Genomic DNA, 18655 nt, shown 5'->3' with positions numbered 1-18655 from the left:
GAGGGGACAGACACAGTGCTCCAGGACAGATTTAAAAACAGACTGGAATATGTTCACCCACACAGACCTGGACCAGTACGCCTCATCTGTACTGGATTACATCTCCAAAACCACAGACAGTGTCACCACCCAGAAACGGATCATCATGTACCCCAACCAGAAGCCTTGGATGAACCGGGATGTTCGTCTCCTCCTGAAGGCCCGCAACACTGCCTTTAGGTCAGGAGATGCACACGCCTACAGTACAGCCAGAGCTAATCTAAAGAAGGGCATCAAAAAAGCCAAACTCCATTACAAAAAGAAGGTAGAAGAACACTTCTCCAACTCCAACCCCCGACGCATGTGGCAAGGACTCCAGACCATTACAGGCTACAGGACCACCAAACCCTCCCCCGCATCCTCTGATGTCTCCTTCCTCAACGAGCTCAACAACTTTTATGCTCGTTTTGAGCGAGGGAACCCCACAACCACAACCATAACAGACATGACGCCAGACCACCAACCTCTGACTCTCTCCCCACCGATGTAGGGAGCGGTGCTGAGCAGGATCAATGTCCACAAGGCTGCAGGTCCTGATGGCATCCCAGGCGTGTTCTCAGAGCGTGTTCTGGGAGCTTGCAGGAGTCCTGACAGACATATTCAACCTGTCCTTGGCCCACGCTGTGGTACCGGCCTGCTTCAAATCCACCTCCATCGTCCAGATACCCAAAAACTCCAACCCATCTAGCCTCAATGACTACCGCCCAGTAGCACTCACCCCCATCATCACTAAGTGCTTAGGGGAGCTGGTCTTAGCACACTTCAAATCCTGTCTCCCCCACCCTGGACCCCCACCAATTAAGCATACCGCCAGAACAGGAGCACAGAGGATGCAGTCTCCATCGCACTGCACTCTGTCCTCTCACACCTGGACAACAACAACACCTACGCCAGAATGCTGTTTATAGACTTCAGTTCAGCATTCAATACAATCCACCCCTCACAACTCATCAGGAAACTGACAGACCTGGGCATCAGTTCCCTCATCTGCAAATGGTTACTGGACTTCCTGACCAACCGCCCCCAACATGTCCGGCTGGATAACCGCTGCTCATCAACAATCACAATGAACACCGGTGTACCACAAGGCTGTGTTATGAGCCCTTTCCTCTACTTCACCCACGACTGCAGACCTGCTGATGGTTCCAACACCATCATTAAGTTTGCAGATGACACCACGGTGATTGGCCTCATCAGTGACAACGATGAGGCCGCCTACAGGGAGGAGGTGGATCGTCTGGCTGAGTGGTGCGACACAAACAACCTGCTGCTTAACACCGAGAAGACTAAGGAGCTCATCGTGGACTACAGGAGGAATGCTGACCCACATCCACCCATCTACATTAAGGGGACAGCTGTGGAGCGTGTGAGCAGCTTCAAGTTCCTGGGAGTCCACATCTCCGAGGATCTCATCTGGACGACCAGCTGCTCCAAGCTGGTCTAGAAGGCTCACCAGCGCCTCTTCTTCTTGAGGACTCTGAGGAAGAACCACCTGTCCTCAGACATCCTGGTGAACTTCTACCGCTGCACCATCAAAAGCATCCTGACCAACTGTATAACAGTCTGGTACAGGAACTGCTCTGCCTCGGACCGGAAGGCGTTGCAGAGGGTCGTGAAAACTGCCCAGCGCATCGCCGGAGCACCACTTCTTGCCATAAAGGACATCTACAGGAAGCGGTGTCTGAAAAGGGCTGGGAAAATCATCAAAGACCCCAGTCACCCATCACATAGACTCTTCACCCTCCTGCCCTCTGGGAGGCGCTACAGGAGCCTCCGGACTAAGACCACCAGGTACCGGAACAGCTTCTTCCCCACAGCTGTCAGACTCCTGAACTCTGCCTCCTGACATCTGACCCACGTTAAACTCATGGACTGAACATACACGCACCCACAACCACCTACACACACACACAATGGACAACTGTACCCTCAAACACACAATAATAACATGGACTGAACCACCACTCACAACCACTAGCACTTTATACAGCCTCTGTAGAAATTATCCACATATCTCACTTATCTTAACTGCACTACTGTATAGTTCTGTGTAAATAATCATTCTGTACATACGATCATTTTTAATCCTACAACTGTTTATAACTTGCATAGTTCATATTTCTGTATATCTCATATTTCTGTATAGTTTTTTATTTCATATTTATATCCTGTTCATAGCCTGTACATACTTATAGTTATAGCATATTCATAACATACTTCATACCGTGTACATTATAACATACCATAATAGACCGTGTAATATACTTACATATCTATATTATTGCTAATATATATTGTAATATATCTATATCATGGCTAAAGCACTTCTGGATGGATGCAAACTGCATTTCATTGCCCTGTACCTGTGACATGTGCAATGACAATAAAGTTGAATTCTATTCTATTCTATTCTATGAGCAAGCACTTTGGCGACAGTGGGAAGGAAAAACTCCGTTTTAACAAGAAGAAACCTCCGACAGAACCAGGCTCAGGGAGGGGCGGGGCCATCTGCTGCGACCGATTGGGGTGAGAGAAGGAAAACAGGATAAAGACATGCTGTGGAAGAGAGACAGAGGTTAATAACAGATATGATTCAGTGCAGAGAGGTCTGTTAGCACATACTGAGTGAGAAAGGTGACTGGAAAGGAAAAACTCAATGCATCATGGGAATCCCCGGCAGCCTACGTCTATTGCAGCATAACTAAGGGAGGATTCAGGGTCACCTGGTCCAGCCCTAACTATATGCTTTAGCAAAAAGGAAAGTTTGAAGCCTAATCTTGAAAGTAGAGATAGTGTCTGTCTCCTGAATCCAAACTGGAAGCTGGTTCCACAGAAGAGGGGCCTGAAAACTGAAGGCTCTGCCTCCCATTCTACTTTTAAATACTCTAGGAACAACAAGTAGGCCTGCAGTGTGAGAGCGAAGTGCTCTAATAGGGTGATATGGTACTACAAGGTCATTAAGATAAGATGGGGCCTGATTATTTAAGACCTTGTATGTGAGGAGCAGGATTTTGAATTCAATTCTGGATTTAACAGGAAGCCAATGAAGGGAAGCCAAAACAGGAGAAATCTGCTCTCTCTTTCTAGTCCCTGTCAGGACTCTTGCTGCAGCATTTTGGATCAGCTGAAGGCTTTTCAGGGAGTTTTTAGGACATCCTGATAATAAAGAATTACAGTAGTCCAGCCTGGAAGTAATGAATGCATGAACTAGTTTTTCAGCGTCACTCTGAGACAGGATATTTCTAACTTTAGAGATGTTGCACAAATGGAAGAAAGCAGTCTTACATATTTGTTTAATATGTGCGTTGAAGGACATGTCCTGGTCAAAAATGACTCCAAGGTTCCTCACAGCATTACTGGAGGCCAAGGTAATGCCATCCAGAGTAAGAATCTGCTTAGATACCATATTTCTAAGATTCTCAGGGCCGAGTACAATAACCTCAGTTTGATCTGAATTAAGAAGCAGAAAGTTAGCGGCCATCCAGGTCTTTATGTCTTTAAGACATTCCTGCAGTTTAACTAATTGGTCTGTGATACCTGGCTTCATGGACAGATAGAGCTGCGTGTCATCAGCATAGCAGTGAAAATTTATGCTATGTCTTCTAATGATGCTGCCTAAGGGAAGCATGTATAATGTAAACAGAATTGGTCCTAGCACTGAACCCTGTGGAACTCCATAATTGACCTCAGTGTGTAAAGCGGACTCTCCATTTACATGTACAAATTGGAGTCTATTAGATAGATATGATACAAACCACTGCAGCACAGTACCTGTAACACCTACAGCATGTTCTAATCGCTCTAATAGAATATTATGGTCAACAGTAGGGATGGGTATCGAATCCCGGTTCTTGTTGAGAACCGGTTCCCACTGTTTCAATTCCTTGGAATTGTTTGCCATTTTTGCAAACGATTCCCTTATCGATTCCAGTCGCCCGAAAGACGTCACCACGCTATGGAGCGTCATTTACCTGGCAGGGCGCCTAAGCGGCTCAAACGCTCAAAAGTTTGGTTATACTTTACGAGAACGGATGACAACAGGGCAACTTGCAATACTTGCAAAGTAGATATTTCATTTAAAGGAGGAAACACTACGAATATGCAAAAGCATTTGCTCACAAAACACGCGATGACCTTAAATGAATGTCGTGTTTTTAATTCCGCTCAGGACTCGTGAATCTCAACCCAGCAGCAGCAGCGGTAACGTTTGCACGTCCTCTCCCGTTAATGCGGCAGGTAAATAATAAGCTAACAGTGCATATTATGTTAGCGCGATCTGCCTTATTACAAAACCTGCCATTACTGTGCATTTAGGTGACCATGATGAGAGAGACAGACAGAGTCTGGCTGGCAGTTCTCGCTGCAGTCTACCGGTAGCTTCTCCTTTCAGGCCAGGATAGACGAATGTCACCGAGCAGTGACTAAGTTTGTGGTCAAAGGCTTGCACCCATTTGCCACAACAGATGCCCCCGATTTTCGGTAAGTGAATGTGTTTAATTGTAGGCAGGGACATTACTGGATATTCTTGTGTAATTGCTACAGAATAATTTATGTTATACTTTGTTATTGCTACAGAAGAATATTTATTTTATTATTTTACATTTACAATTTTTTTTCCTGGGGACCCTGTGACACCCCATTGAAGAGCCGTAGGCTGTGGATCTCTTAAGATCTCACTGTTGGGTTTGTAAGGCCATGTTATGCCTAAATTTCTATCTTGTTCAAAGAGAAGATATAAAACAAAGTTCTAAGCTAATCGACCTTAGTGTTCTCCTTTTTAAAAAATAAGAATCGATAAGAGAATCGTGAAAATCTTATCAATACCCATCCCTAGTCAACAGTATCGAACGCTGCACTGAGGTCTAGCAGGACAAGCACAGAGATGAGTCCACTGTCAGAGGCCATAAGAAGATCATTTGTAACCTTCACTAAAGCTGTTTCTGTGCTGTGATGAGCTCTGAAACCTGACTGAAACTCTTCAAATAAGCCATTCCTCTGCAGATGATCTGTTAGCTGTTTGACAACTACTCTTTCAAGGATGTTTGATATGAAAGGAAGGTTGGAGATTGGCCTATAATTAGCTAAGACTGCTGGGTCTAGAGATGGCTTTTTAAGTAAAGGTTTAACTACAGCCAGCTTGAAGGCCTGTGGTACATAGCCGATTATTAGAGATAGGTTGATCATATTTAAGATTGAAGCATTAATTAATGGCAGGACTTCTTTGAGCAGTTTTGTAGGAATGGGGTCTCACCGTTTTACTCTTTGGTTCAGATGTGGATACTGTATTGTTCTTTCTTTGTGATTTTTTATGTTTAAGTTGTTTATTGCTGGTTTTTAGTTTGTTTTTTGTCTGTTTGGGAGCTGACACAGTCTCAATGGAGATGGGTTTTTGGGGGGGTAGCAGGAGGAGAGAAGCTGCAGAGAGGCGTGTAAGACTGAGACTCTGCTTCCTGGTCCCAACTCTGGATAGTCATATTTTGGGGGGTTTAATAAATTGGTCCATATTTCTAGAAATGAGAGCTGCTCCATCCAAAGTGGGATGGATGCCGTCTCTCCTAACAAGACCAGGTTTCCTCCAGAAGGTTTGCCAATTATCTATGAAGCCCACATCATTTCTGGGACACCACTCAGACAGCCAGCAATTTAAGGAGAACATGCAGCTAAACATGTCACTCCTGGTCTGATTGGGGAGGGGACCAGAGAAAACTACAGAGTCCGACATTGTTTTGGCAAAGTTACAAACCGATTCAATATTGATTTTAATGACCTCCGATTGGCGTAACCGGGTGTCATTACTGCCGACGTGAATTATGATCTTACTGTATTTACGTTTACCCTTAGCCAGCAGTTTTAAATTTCCTTCAATGTCGCCTGCTCTGGCTCCTGGAAGACAATTGACTATGGTTGCCGGTGTCTCTAGCTTCACATGTCTGAGAACAGAATCACCAATTACCAGAGTTTGACCCCAGCGGGTGTGTCGCCGAGTGGGGAAAAACGGTTAGACACTTGAACAGGTTGGTGGTGTACCTGGGGCTTCAGTTTAAGACTATGCTTCCTCCTCACCGTCACCCAGCCGCCCTCTTTCCCCAGCTGCTTGGGGTCTGCCGGGGAACAGCTAGCGGGGCCTGCGCTATCTTCGGCTGCACCAGCTACAGGGGCCTGGCTAGCTACGGGTGAATGAAGGGTGCGAAGCCGAGTCTCCAATTCAGTAATCCTGGCCTCCAGAGCTGCAAATATGCTACATTTGTTACAGGTATCATTACTGCTAAAGGAGGCCGAGGAGTAGCTAAACATCTGACACAATGAGCAAGAAAGTGCAGGAGGGACAGGTGAAGTAGCCATGGTGCTAACGAGTCGGCTACGAGCTAAGCTAAGCTAGCGAAACAGTACAGAGACAGTGAGTGAATACTTTGGCTATAAATTAGGTAGTGAGTACACAGAGAGTGTGCTTCGGATGAAGCACATGAAGATTATACTATGGAAAAAAGAATGTAATCTAAAACTTTTTAATTAAATTGCTAAGCAGATAAGCTAGTCAGAAACACCACTGTGTTTGAGCAGGAACAGGACATTCAGTAAAACATTCAGTAAAACAAACAGCTGAATAGCATTTCTTCATAAATACGGTACTTGGGACTTCCAAAATCAAAACATTAGACAGAAACATGACTCTTCTGGTTTCAGTATAATTGTTTCATGCACTCAAATTCATTTCAAAGAGCGCACAAACACCACACGAACTTGCCCAAACACGTCTGTGTCAACAGCACTGGTCATATTCATGCTTGCTGACATGAAACCATAGTCAGGCAGATTTAGATCTGAATCTAATAACAAAGTCAGTGGGGACTTCTTCCATTATTAGGAAAACATGGCTATCACTTTAAACATAATGTATCCCAGATTTCATCACCCATCAACACAACCCTAATCCTTGATCATCATCCCATTGGAAGATTGATTAGAAATGCACAAATGTTGGTCTCTCAATTCATTTGTTGCTGTTACGAGTGTTAGGAGTCAGACCTCGTCTTCCTCCTTCCACCTTGGTATTTGGTGAAATGTTGTCAGAAATCTCTTCTCGCTTAGACTGCACTAAGGATGAGAGAGAGCATGAACACTGTTTTATCTGAGAGGAGCAGAGAAGATGAAGGGTAAAAAAAGGGTGAAGCAGAAGCTGAGCTCTCTCTGAGGGAGCTTCATACACAGGTCTAACTCTGTACTGCTTAAACCGATTCACAAACAGAGGCTTTGCCACATGCTCTGCAGGTTGACGGGTGTTTTCAAGGCAGACACTTGAGCAGACGCTGACAAACATTAAAGCTTTGTGAAAGTTTGATGGCTGCATCTATGACAGCTGATGAGTCATTAAAACAATTTCCTCCGAGGGTTACTGATGTAAAGAGTGAGAAGAAGAAGGTGGGGGTGGCACGTTGTCACAGCTTACTTATCAAAACCAAAGGTCAACTTAAACTGCAGGGTAAAAATCAATATCATGATAATTATCACTCTGTAATTTTATTCAAACCCAAGGTCACATAAAGGCTATTTCATCCTGATCATTCGGGAACCTGTCACGTGAGTGACAGATGAAATGCAGCTGCTGCCAGCGTGAGTTTCGTCCCCAGTCCACCACACTGCAAAGGCTATGCTCACTCACAGGAGGACCCAAGATCTCGCCTCAACTGCTCTTGCTCAGACGTTGCTAACAGGCTCCGTTCTTTAATCTCCTCGTCCAGCTTCCAAATTCTCAGAGTGGATGTAAAAACGGCAGACATATGGCGCCACACATGGAGCACCAACACGCCCATTCAGGCTGTGAGCAGATGAAGCAGCAGCTTGTTCATCAGCCACAGTTGGTGGTTCGATTAGTCACCTCTCTAGCAGGTCGGCACACTAATCGCCAAACCGCTGGTCTCTGCTTCACCTCCGCATGCATAACCATCCACATTTCTGTTTCAAAGACCTCACTGCTGATTTGGACTGCACTGGTTCATACAGGGGCCTTAAATGAACCGACAGAAGCCACATTTCTGCACATGAGAAGCCACAATGACCCGGTGTCTGTCACTGTCATGCAGACACAATGAAGAAAAAAGATATTTAACCCTTTTTTTTGAAAACAGAGAAAAGGGAACCATGTGAAATAATGCCCAAATAACTATAAACATGGAAAATTTTAACAATGGGGGGAAAACATACAAAAATTAAAAATTAAAATGAACAGTTTAGTAATAAATAAACATGAAAGAAGATTTCATTTTTAAATTATTAATTTGAAATGCTCCTTCTTCTCAGACTGAAAATAGCAAAAAAAAAATGTCTAAAAAACAAAAAAGCAAATAAAAATATCAGAATTATACAAAAAGGTTAAAAACAGAAAAACAGAAAGAAAATCAAACACACAAAATTCAAATATATTTTTGGAAGAAATCGTTTTCTTTTTCCCCACACCTCCTCTAACGCTGCACTGCTTTTTTACTTTATTTAACAGTACACAACAAATATCTTACTTTCACTTTGAACCAGGAATCCAGATGAACTTCCAGAGTTTTCCCTCGGGATGCTGCATTTGCTTACTGTACAGATACCACAGTATAATGTGTAATTAGCAAGATAGCAGCACTAAGTGAAGGCTAATGAGCGAGAAAGAATATCACAAGAGCCACTGCTGTTTACTCCAAAAATGCTAAAGCCTGAGCAAAACAAATCCCTAATGGATAAATTATCTGAAACTGAGCTCTAAAGAAAGAAAAAAAATAGCGTTTCTCAGACACTGGATCAAAGCAGCAGGAGAGAGGAGGGCTGAGCAGACGCCGCTCAGCCTCAGAAATGTGTCAAGGTTTGTTTGGTGGTTAATAAAAAGCCCTTCTGCTTTGTCTTCTGTTAAAATGGATGCGTGGTTTTACATTCTGCTTTACTGAAGGATTATTTTCATCACAAAACGTGTTTTGTTTTTGTGACGTTTTATCATTTACTGTGACCAACTTAGTTGTTTGGGGGGAAAAAGCTGCTACTAAATGCAAAGTGAAAAATCCAGGCCAGACTTGGATCCACCAGAAAACTGGATGAATTCATTCTATGTCTTAAGAAAAAAGACAACTATTTCCTACAGGAAATATAAAACAGGCAGCTGCCATTTATACACAAGGCCAAACTGTAATGGACAGTAACTTATGGTTACTTATGGTTATCGCACTCCTGAAAAACTACATCAGTCCTATATTCTGCTACAGGCTGATTCATACAGCGCAGAGCATAATTCAGGGTCAGTTGTAGCATGCTGATTTATAAATGACAGCTGACAGTTCCTAAGACTCAGTCATGTGCTCATGGATAACTCCTGGATATCTCTAACAAATCTCCTGCCAGACCAACACATCAGACAGCCAGCACTGTCCTCATAGGTATTTTAATAGTTAATGTATCCTGCACATGAATGCAGAGACAGTTTGAGTGTGCAGCACATGCAGCAGAGTCATGTGGTGCATTCACAAAATGTTGCTAACGAGTTTGTGTAACACGTTGCTGGGTCAGAAACAATGACATCATCAGGTCCATGTAATTTCATCTGACGTGCGCTTGGAGCTACGGCTGATGAATTAATGGGACTGAACTGAAATTTCCATTCTGGCTTCCAACAGAAAAAGATGACTGAAAAGATGACGAGATGACGGGGCGATCGTGGCTCAAGAGTTGGGAGTTCGCCTTGTAATCGGAAGGTTACCAGGTTCGAGCCCCGGCTCGGACAGTCTCGGTCGTTGTGTCCTTGGGCAAGACACTTCACCCGTTCCCTACTGGTGGTGGTCAGAGGGCCCGGTGGCGCCAGTGTCCGGCAGCCTCGCCTCTGTCAGTGCGCCCCAGGGTGGCTCTGGCTACAACGTAGCTTACCATCACCAGTGTGTGAATGGGTGGATGACTGGCTGTGTAAAGCGCTTTGGGGTCCTTAGGGACTAGTAAAGCACTATACAAATACAGGCCATTTACCATTTGAAAACAAAAAAGTCTTTGGCCAACTAGATCTATCAAGAGGAACTAAAAGCTATTAAAAGTCTTCTGTTCTGGATCACGAAGGGTCTGTCACCTCGTTCGCAGCTCTAAATCACTCCCTGCATGCGTACAGCGCAGGTTTCCTGAGATGTGTAGCCTGAGCCGGGTACAGGCCACAATTGGACCTGCTGACAACAGCAGTGTAGGATACACGGGCTAAGAGTCACATCGAGCTCCAGCTACCAGACAGCACTTTGTTATTTTTATCATAATTTATATTTGAAGTTCAAGGAAATCAACATGCGGATCCATCCACTGGAGCCCTTTTGGGAAATCAGCGAGGAGCCCAAGCATCTTCTTCTTCTTCTTTTTTTTTTTTTTAAATCGCTGAGATTAGAATTGTTGTGCAGAATCTAAAAATGCTTTCTGCCATAATCTACAATATTTCCCAACTGTTTTAAATATGATACTTTTGTCTGTCTTTTCTGTTTATGTAAACAACTGCGCGCACTTTTTGATCACAATGTCACCAGTGATGTCACCACACTCCCCCTCCCCCTAAGAAACAGTTAAATAATCTCCTGGCTGTTGTAATCCTCTGACATAACAGGCTGGCTAAATGCCTCCTGCAGTGTTTTCTCACAGATTGGCAATCTGGAACAGACAGCATTAAACCACACACACACACACACACTTTGCAATTATCAAGAAAATAAAAATCAGCTTGAACAACTGCAAAGTTTCTTACTAAAGGAGAAGCACCTGGGTGTTGGCTACACGAATGATGATTAAAGCCAAATGTAGGCGTGCGTTTCAAATCATTCAAGAAATAAAGAAAAATGACTGTTTTGAATCTGCTGGGCAGACTAAAGCACTGACAGTTTGAACTCAATTAAAGAATCATGTCTGCATGGCTTAATGCAGACACATTAAACATGACAGTCTGGCCTCGTATCAGAAGCGCCGACGCATCACAGTGACATCAACAGCTGGGTTTAAAAATTTAGCTTGAAGCTAAACTCTAGATGAACTCTGCAGATAGAGGCTTTTTAAAAGATTATGAAAGACCTGAGTTTGCACTTCCAGTTCAACAACCCTTCAGGGAATTTACCCCACAAATCTCCTTACAAAGGGCAGTGCGGCTCTAGGTCTCGCTCTCAGTGGGGAAGAAGTGATCAGCCAGACCTCCGGAGTTTGTATTTGATGGGAAAACTTTTACCACAGTAAAAGTGCTGAAGCCTGTAGCAAGATATTTCACTCTGCATTCAGAAGACCAAAGTAATTTACAAAGTGCACTTCATTTTTGATTCACTGAGACCCGAAACACACAAAGCAAGGGAACTGAAGGTCCATTTCCCATAAACCTCTATACACCCAAAGTGCAACCACAGGGTTTGGCCTTCCAGTAACCATTAAACAGAATGCAGGTTTAAGGCACTTCATTTTTATACCGTGTATAATGTCAGAATATAAGCATTGTTACATCTCTACACAAGAAATAAAGCAAAGAACTAAAAGGGAAAAAAAACAAACAAACCACAGTTTTGCTAAATTATATCAAATTAGATGACTGACCACTACAAGTGGAACAAAAACAACCCTGTAATATGTAAAATGAGACCGGAGTGTGCCACCAGCTTAACACGTCTGTGATCAACCCCAGGGCAGATCATTGTTTTGAGCCCTTATTGTTACATTGCTAACTCACTTACTCTCTCTCTCACACACATCCACACACACACACACACACACACACACACACAGAGAAACTGAAAAATAATATCTTATAGCAATAATCAATAATACCAACAGCATCTTTCCAGCTTCTGATCAGTACCATGGACAACAACTGCAGTCAGAGGTCAGGCGAATGGACACATTTATCTAAGTTTATGCTATAAGCTCACACTGAATCGACTACTCGGCTACAGATTGAGCCTTGCTATTGTAACCTGAAGACGAGTGTAAAGTCTGTAAGCATGGAACAGATGAGCGAAGCCCATAAACCACAGGTCCTCACAGGCTGAGTGGACGGGGGATTGTACCAAACAAGCACACTCATTCATTGAGTAACTCATTCAATAACTGTTTCCACTGGACTAATTTCTACATAAATCAAACACACACAAGTCCACACATACATACGTATGACTGCATATTTTCAGCATATAAGTCGGAACAGCCTTTCAGTTCTTGACAAAAACACAAGTCAGGAAATATAAGCAGTGGATTTCCCAGCATGCCCATCAGCCATCCAAATGTTTCAGAATGTATACTGCATACATAAACTTGGGCTTTGGTCATGAGACAGAGCCACAAATATAGTGGAGCTTTTTAACTCTGTCTCATTTTTATCTAACAGAGGAGAACATGCACATCCAGCAAGTCTAAGTTGGTTGGGGGGCTTTTGTGCGCGACCGCCCAGGAACACACCATCTTGTAGTCCGCCCCTGCCCACACCTCGATTTTCTTTTCCATTTCGATGTGAAGCAAAGCGCTCCACAAACAAAAGCACATGGAGAAACCTGGAGCAATGCCACAAGCTTTAAAAAAGAAATAGTTCCTCCTCCCCGCAACTTTCATTTACACGGAGCGCATCTCAGGACCATATCGTCAACTTTCACGCACACCCCGTCTGCTGTCCGCCTCATCCTTCACCTCCCATCCTTTAAAGTCCCACTAACTTGACTCACATTTCCCAAAATAGCAGTTCCACGATCAGTGAGGGTGTTGCGTTTCTGCGCTCCAACAGTTATCAGACACAACAACACATGTAGAGCAGCGCTGACAGCTCGGTGAGGATGAGCGCACACAAACCAGGGAAACCGTGCAAAACAAAAAGCAGAGTGGAGCTTCTCCGTGGACCAACAATCACGTTGAAGCGCTGAAAGAAAACTCTAAACCCAAAGTAAAATGACACACACACTTTTTAGACTCACCTTTCATGGCAGAAATGACAAAATACATAGTTATAATCCAGGCTCGTGGAGAAAACAGTAACACCGCTCCCTGTGTGAGACCAGCGGCAGCTCTCTCAGCACTGTCATCCTCCGGCTGCTCGGCACAGCATGAGGGTACATGTGACTGCAACGTCATCGATCTGGCCCCGCCCCATCACTTACCTGCCCCTCTTATTGACACAGCTTTCAGCCAATGAGAGGACACTTTTAAGACACCGTGAGAGTACGAGCTCAAAATTATATAAAACCACCAAAAAAACCAACACAAAAATATGAACCACTGATGAGAAGGAACGCAAAATGACACCAAAGAAATAGAATAGAATAGAATAGAATAGAATAGAATAGAATAGAATAATCCTTTAATTGTCCCACAAGGGGAAATTTGGTTGTAACAGCAGCCAGAAAGACACATATACAAACAAACAGTACACAGGACACAGAACAGAAACATACACAATTTTTCTTACATATTTACATTAAGGACAATGGTTACTATAAACAGTACTGTACAGTTATTAAATTAAATATAAATAACTACAGATAAGAGGCAAATCAGGTTGTAGTGCGAATCGATTGATTAACTTATTGCAGTTACAGCGCTGATGTAAACATCTATGATTGTTGGGAGCAGTTCTGATTGTACAGTGTGACAGCTGCAGGGAGGAAGGACCTGCAGAAACGCTCCTTCATGCATCGAGGATGCAGCAGTCTGTCACTGAAGGAGCTCTGCAGTTCAGCAACATTTACATGCATGGGGTGGGAGACTCTGTCCATCAGAGATGTTATTTTGGCCAGAGTCCTTCTGTCTCCCACCACCTGCATTGGGTCCAGGGTGCATCCCAGAACAGAGCTGGCCTTCCTGATGAGTTTATCCAACCTCTTCCTCTCAGCTGCCGATAAACTGCTGCTCCAACATACCACACTGTAAAAATGACAGATGCCACCACAGAGTCATAGAAGGTCTTTAAAAGCGCCCTGTACTCCAAATGACCTCAGCCGCCTCAGCAGGTAGAGTCTGCTCTGACCCTTCCTGTAAAGAGCATCAGTGTTGTGGCTCCAGTCCAGTTTATTATTCAGGTGAACACCCAGGTACCTATAAGAGTCCACTATCTCAATGTCCACTCCCTGGATGTTCACCGGTGTCGGTGTGGTGGGTCTGCGTCTCCGGAAGTCCACCACCAACTCCTTGGTTTTCCCAGTGTTGATCAGCAGGTGGTTCTGCTGGCACCAGTCTACAAAGTCCAGAGTCCACTGTCTGTACTCTGAGTCGTCCTCACCTGTGATGAGGCCGACTATGGCAGAGTGGTCAGAGAACTTCTGTAGGTGGCAGCGTGGGGAGTTGATGGAGAAGTCTGCAGTGTAGAGGGTGAAGAGGAACGGTGCCAGCACAGTTCCCTGTGGGGCCCCCGTACTGCAGACCAGCGTGTCAGAGACACAGCCCTGTGACCTCACATACTGTGGGCGTTCTGTGAGGTAGTCCAGTATCCACTGGGACATGTGGTGGTCCACTCCGGATAACTCCGCTTGTCTCTCAGAAGTCGTGGCTGGATGGTGTTGAAAGCACTGGAGAAATCAAAGAACGTGATCTTCACAGTGCTTCCAGCCTTCTCCAGGTGAGTCAGAGCTCGGTGCAGGAGGTAGATGATGGCGTCCTCCACCCCAATGCCAGGCTGGTAAGCAAACTGCAGGGGATCCAATGAAGACCTCACCAGGGGGCGCAGATGGTTTAGAACCAACCTCTTGAGGGTCTTCATCAGATGCAATGTCAGGGCTACCGGCCTGTAGCTGCTGAGGTCCTTGGGATGGGAGGTCTTTGGTACCGGTACCACACAGGAGGTCTTCCACAGCTGTGGTACTTTCCCCAGTGACAGGCTCAGCTTGAACAGATAACCTAGGATGCCACACAGTTCATCTGTGCAGCATCTCAGGAGCCTGGAGCTGACGCCATCTGGACCTGCAGCCTTCCGCACCTTGATCTTGCGAAGCTCGTTCCTCACTTGAAGTGCTGAGATAGAAAGAGTGGATTTTGGGGAGGGGTGTATGTTGGAGTCCACAGAAGCCGGGGTGGGTGTAATGACTGTGAGCTGGGAAGTGTGAAGCTGAGAGGTGTGAAGTCCTGAGATGAAGGACAGGCAGTCCCTGAAGATGAAGGAGATTGCAGCAGGGGGGCGATGCTGTGGGAGGGTGGGTGGTTGATCAAACCTATTAAAATATTTATTTAGGTCATTCACCCACCCCAAGTCTCCTGCAGCCTGGGGGTTGGTTTTTGTCCTGAGATTGTCTTCAGGCTGTTCCAAACCCCTCTGATGTTGTCCTGTTGCAGCTGCTCTTCCATCTTCCTCCTGTAGTTTTCCTTTCCCTGCCTTATCTTCCATTTCAGCTTCTTCTGAACAACTCTCAGCTCCTGTTTGTCTCCAGATCTAAAGACTCTCTTCTTCTCCTTGAGGAGAGCCTTAATTTCAGGATTTATCCATGGCTTGTTGTTAGAAAAACACCGTACCTTTATGATGGGTACGGTGTTGTCCACACAGAAGTTCATGTAATCTGTAATGCAGTCTGTGATGCTGTTGAGGTCATCCTCCAGGGGGCTGCAGAGGTTGTCCCACACAGTAGAATGGAAACAGTCCCTCAGGGCCTCTTCAGTCTCTGCCGACCATTTCCTTACTGTGCGTTTCACAACTGGTTCTCTGTGTACTAGAGGTTTATACACAGGCTGGAGATGAACCAGGTTGTGATCTGAGCCCCCCAGGGGAGGGAGAGGTGATGAGCTGTATGCCTCCTTGGTGTTGGCATACAATAAGTCCAATGTTTTATTGTCTCTGGTGTGGCAGGTGACATACTGGGTGAAGGTGGGGAGAGTGGAGGACAGGGAGATGTGATTAAAGTCCCCAGAGATCAGGAAAAGGGCCTGAGGGTGCTGCGTTTGGAGTCTGCTGGTTACAGTGTGCAGGACCTCACAGGCTGCTGCAGCGCTAGCAGAGGGCGGGACATGCACAGCTATCATAATCACGTGTGTAAACTCTCGCGGTAGATAGTACGGTCTTATGCTAACCGCTAGCAGCTCGATGTCCTTACAGCATAGCGTCTCTTTGATAGATAAATGCCCAGAGTTACACCATCTATCGTTCACAAACACAGCCAGACCCCCTCCTCTCTTCTTACCACTCTCCGTTGTTGATGAAAACCATCCATGTTTACGTGTGAGTCCGGAGTTAGCGCAGTTAGCCACGACTCTGTGAAGCACATCAGGCTGCACTCCCTGTAGCTCCTCTGATGTCGGGTAAGAGCCGCCAGTTCGTCTACTTTATTGGGGGGAGATCTCACATTCCCCATAATAATAGATGGGATCGCTGGCCGGTACCTCCTAACTTTACTGCGACGCCCGATCCCGGCCCGAGTACCGCATCTCTTCCTCCTCACCTCGCAGGGGATGTTGGCTCGCTCGGCCAGTGTTGCCAACTCCTCAGTAAGGAAAATCGCTATTGGCTGTCCTAAAAGTCGCTAGAAGTCGCTAAATGACGTCATCACCTAATTTGCATAATTGGTCACGCTAATATAATTGTAACCTATGTTGTTGGAGAGAGATAACACCGTGGAAGAGACATAAAGTGAGTAAAAACGTCCTAAATGCATTTAGAGTTTATTTAGAACTACAAATTAAATTTCTTTTAGCAATTATTGTTTTTTTAATGTCACAATTCCAACCCTGCTCCTTTACCCGGGCTTGGACCGGCAAAAGTGACCGAAATAGGCACTCTGGTGGAGTTACTTTGTGTTTGTGTGTGTTTATAAGTAGTTTTAAACCTTGTGATCCACAAAACAGCATAAGAGTAAAAGATTAAAGAAGAACTGATCTGCGTTACAGCACCGCTGCTTGTTGAGAGTAAAAGCTATACGCTGCGCTTTCCGTCTTTTTAGCGACTTTTATAGAAAAAAAGTCGCTAGGGGGTCTGAAAACTCGCTAAATATAGCGACAAAGTCGCTAAGTTGGCAACACTGCGCTCGGCGGTAGGCAGGGCAGCGGAGGCTCCGAGGGCTAACAGCTGATCCCTGCTGTAAACAATGGGAGGTCGGACCTCCACGCGCTCTCCGGACAAAGACGCTGTAAAAAATGTAATAAAGAGTACCATTGCCCATAGATTTCTGAGCTCCATTGTGAGGGACAGCACTCCACAATAGAAAAACAAAAACAATAAACACAAAAACAAAAAGAAACATATATTAAAGAGAAAAAAAGGACGGTCAGGTCGGAGCTGCTGATACTGGCTGCCAGCTCGGAGCGGCGCCGGAAGTCACAAAGTTACCACAAAGGGACACAAAATCAAACAAAATGACCAATCTGCAACATTATTGTAGTCAGCACCATCTGATATTCTTATTTTGGTGTTGTTCTTTACGTCGTCATCATGATGTTTGTCCAGAATCAACATTGCAACTGACCAATCACATTGTATAAGCACTTAGCATTAGCCAAGAAGTTAGCTAAAGCTATGAAAAACTATTACTAGCAAAAGAACATGAGTAACCTAAATTTGGTTAATAGCAAACCTAACTTGATAATACTTAATAAGAACTTTTTTTTAAAACCCCCTGAAATGCTGAGCACTTGTTCCAGAAGAGAGTTTTACATAAACAAAGACATGTTTTTTCTCCTTCTTCCACATTCCAAAGATATGACATCGCAACGAGGTGAGAGGCCAGTTGCAATGTTGACCCTGGACAAACATTATGATGACGCATGAACAACACCAGCACAGGAATATCAGGTAGACCGTAGTCAGGCAGTCTAGTAGTCTTGTACCACCTGTGAGGTGCTGATCCAGCAAAGAAAAAATAAAATCTCAAGAAGAGATGCTTTTAAATGCCTCCAGTCACACTTTTAGAGCAGTTTTTATTTGACCTAACCAGTTATTCGCTGGTAAAGCAATGGCATTATGGTGCTGATCAATATGATAATTATAATGTTGCAATCTGAAATACTAAACAGTAACGTCAGTGAGGTAATCCAGACTGATTCCAAAGTCAACGATTCAAAAATTCGTTGCAGTACAAACATGATTTTTAATGTTGTACAGTTGGACATTAAAACAGGAGAGTGTATGGAAACGAACAGGCTTTTACACCAAGCCTTAACTGAACACTCGAGAAACACTGAAGAAGGAAGCCAGATTCTACGCCGAGTATAATTTTAAGTCATTTTTAGTGTTGCATCATTCCCCTCCTCTCCACCTCTCACACACACAAACCAGCATGAGCACAAAATGACTACAAAATGCAGCAGAGTCTCTTACACTATTAAAAATAAGGGCACATAAATTAAATTAAATAAAATAAGTAAATATTTTGGTTTTATTTATTTATATTCACATATTTTCTTCCATTTGGCTTCCTGGTGAGGCGGGAGGTTTCACTTAGATGGGAATAACTGGGTTTATCAGATCTCTTAAAAATAACAGCTAAAATGAAATGGGGCCCCCTTTTTCCTCTCAAACAGCCTCAGCTCTAACTGAGACGTTGGAAAGTTTCCTTTGAGATGTCAACATAACCGTGGTGCATCATTTTTACCGATTTCTCAGCTGCAGATTAATGCTGCCAGTTTCACTTTTTACCACATGCCAGAGATGTTTGACTGGTTCTCCCGTTTAATAACTTATTGGTTCTCC

General features: G+C 44.4%; 1 protein-coding gene across 1 annotated transcript in view; it reads right to left on the bottom strand.

The window, feature by feature from the left end:
• Positions 1-13078, bottom strand: part of LOC116326348 (nuclear receptor ROR-alpha A-like) — a 50221-nt gene extending 37143 nt beyond the window's left edge. Inside the window, exon 1 of the mRNA XM_039618551.1 lies at positions 12969-13078. Coding sequence (XP_039474485.1) covers positions 12969-12996 — 28 coding nt within the window. The 5' untranslated portion in view covers positions 12997-13078. The remainder of the gene's footprint in view (positions 1-12968) is intronic.
• Between the last annotated feature and the right edge of the window lie 5577 nt (positions 13079-18655).

Source organism: Oreochromis aureus, linkage group 1 (genome assembly GCF_013358895.1).
Source record: "Oreochromis aureus strain Israel breed Guangdong linkage group 1, ZZ_aureus, whole genome shotgun sequence".
Classification (NCBI taxonomy): domain Eukaryota; kingdom Metazoa; phylum Chordata; class Actinopteri; order Cichliformes; family Cichlidae; genus Oreochromis; species Oreochromis aureus.
Note: the sequence above shows the minus strand (reverse complement) of the source record. Positions and strands in the feature narration are given on the sequence as shown.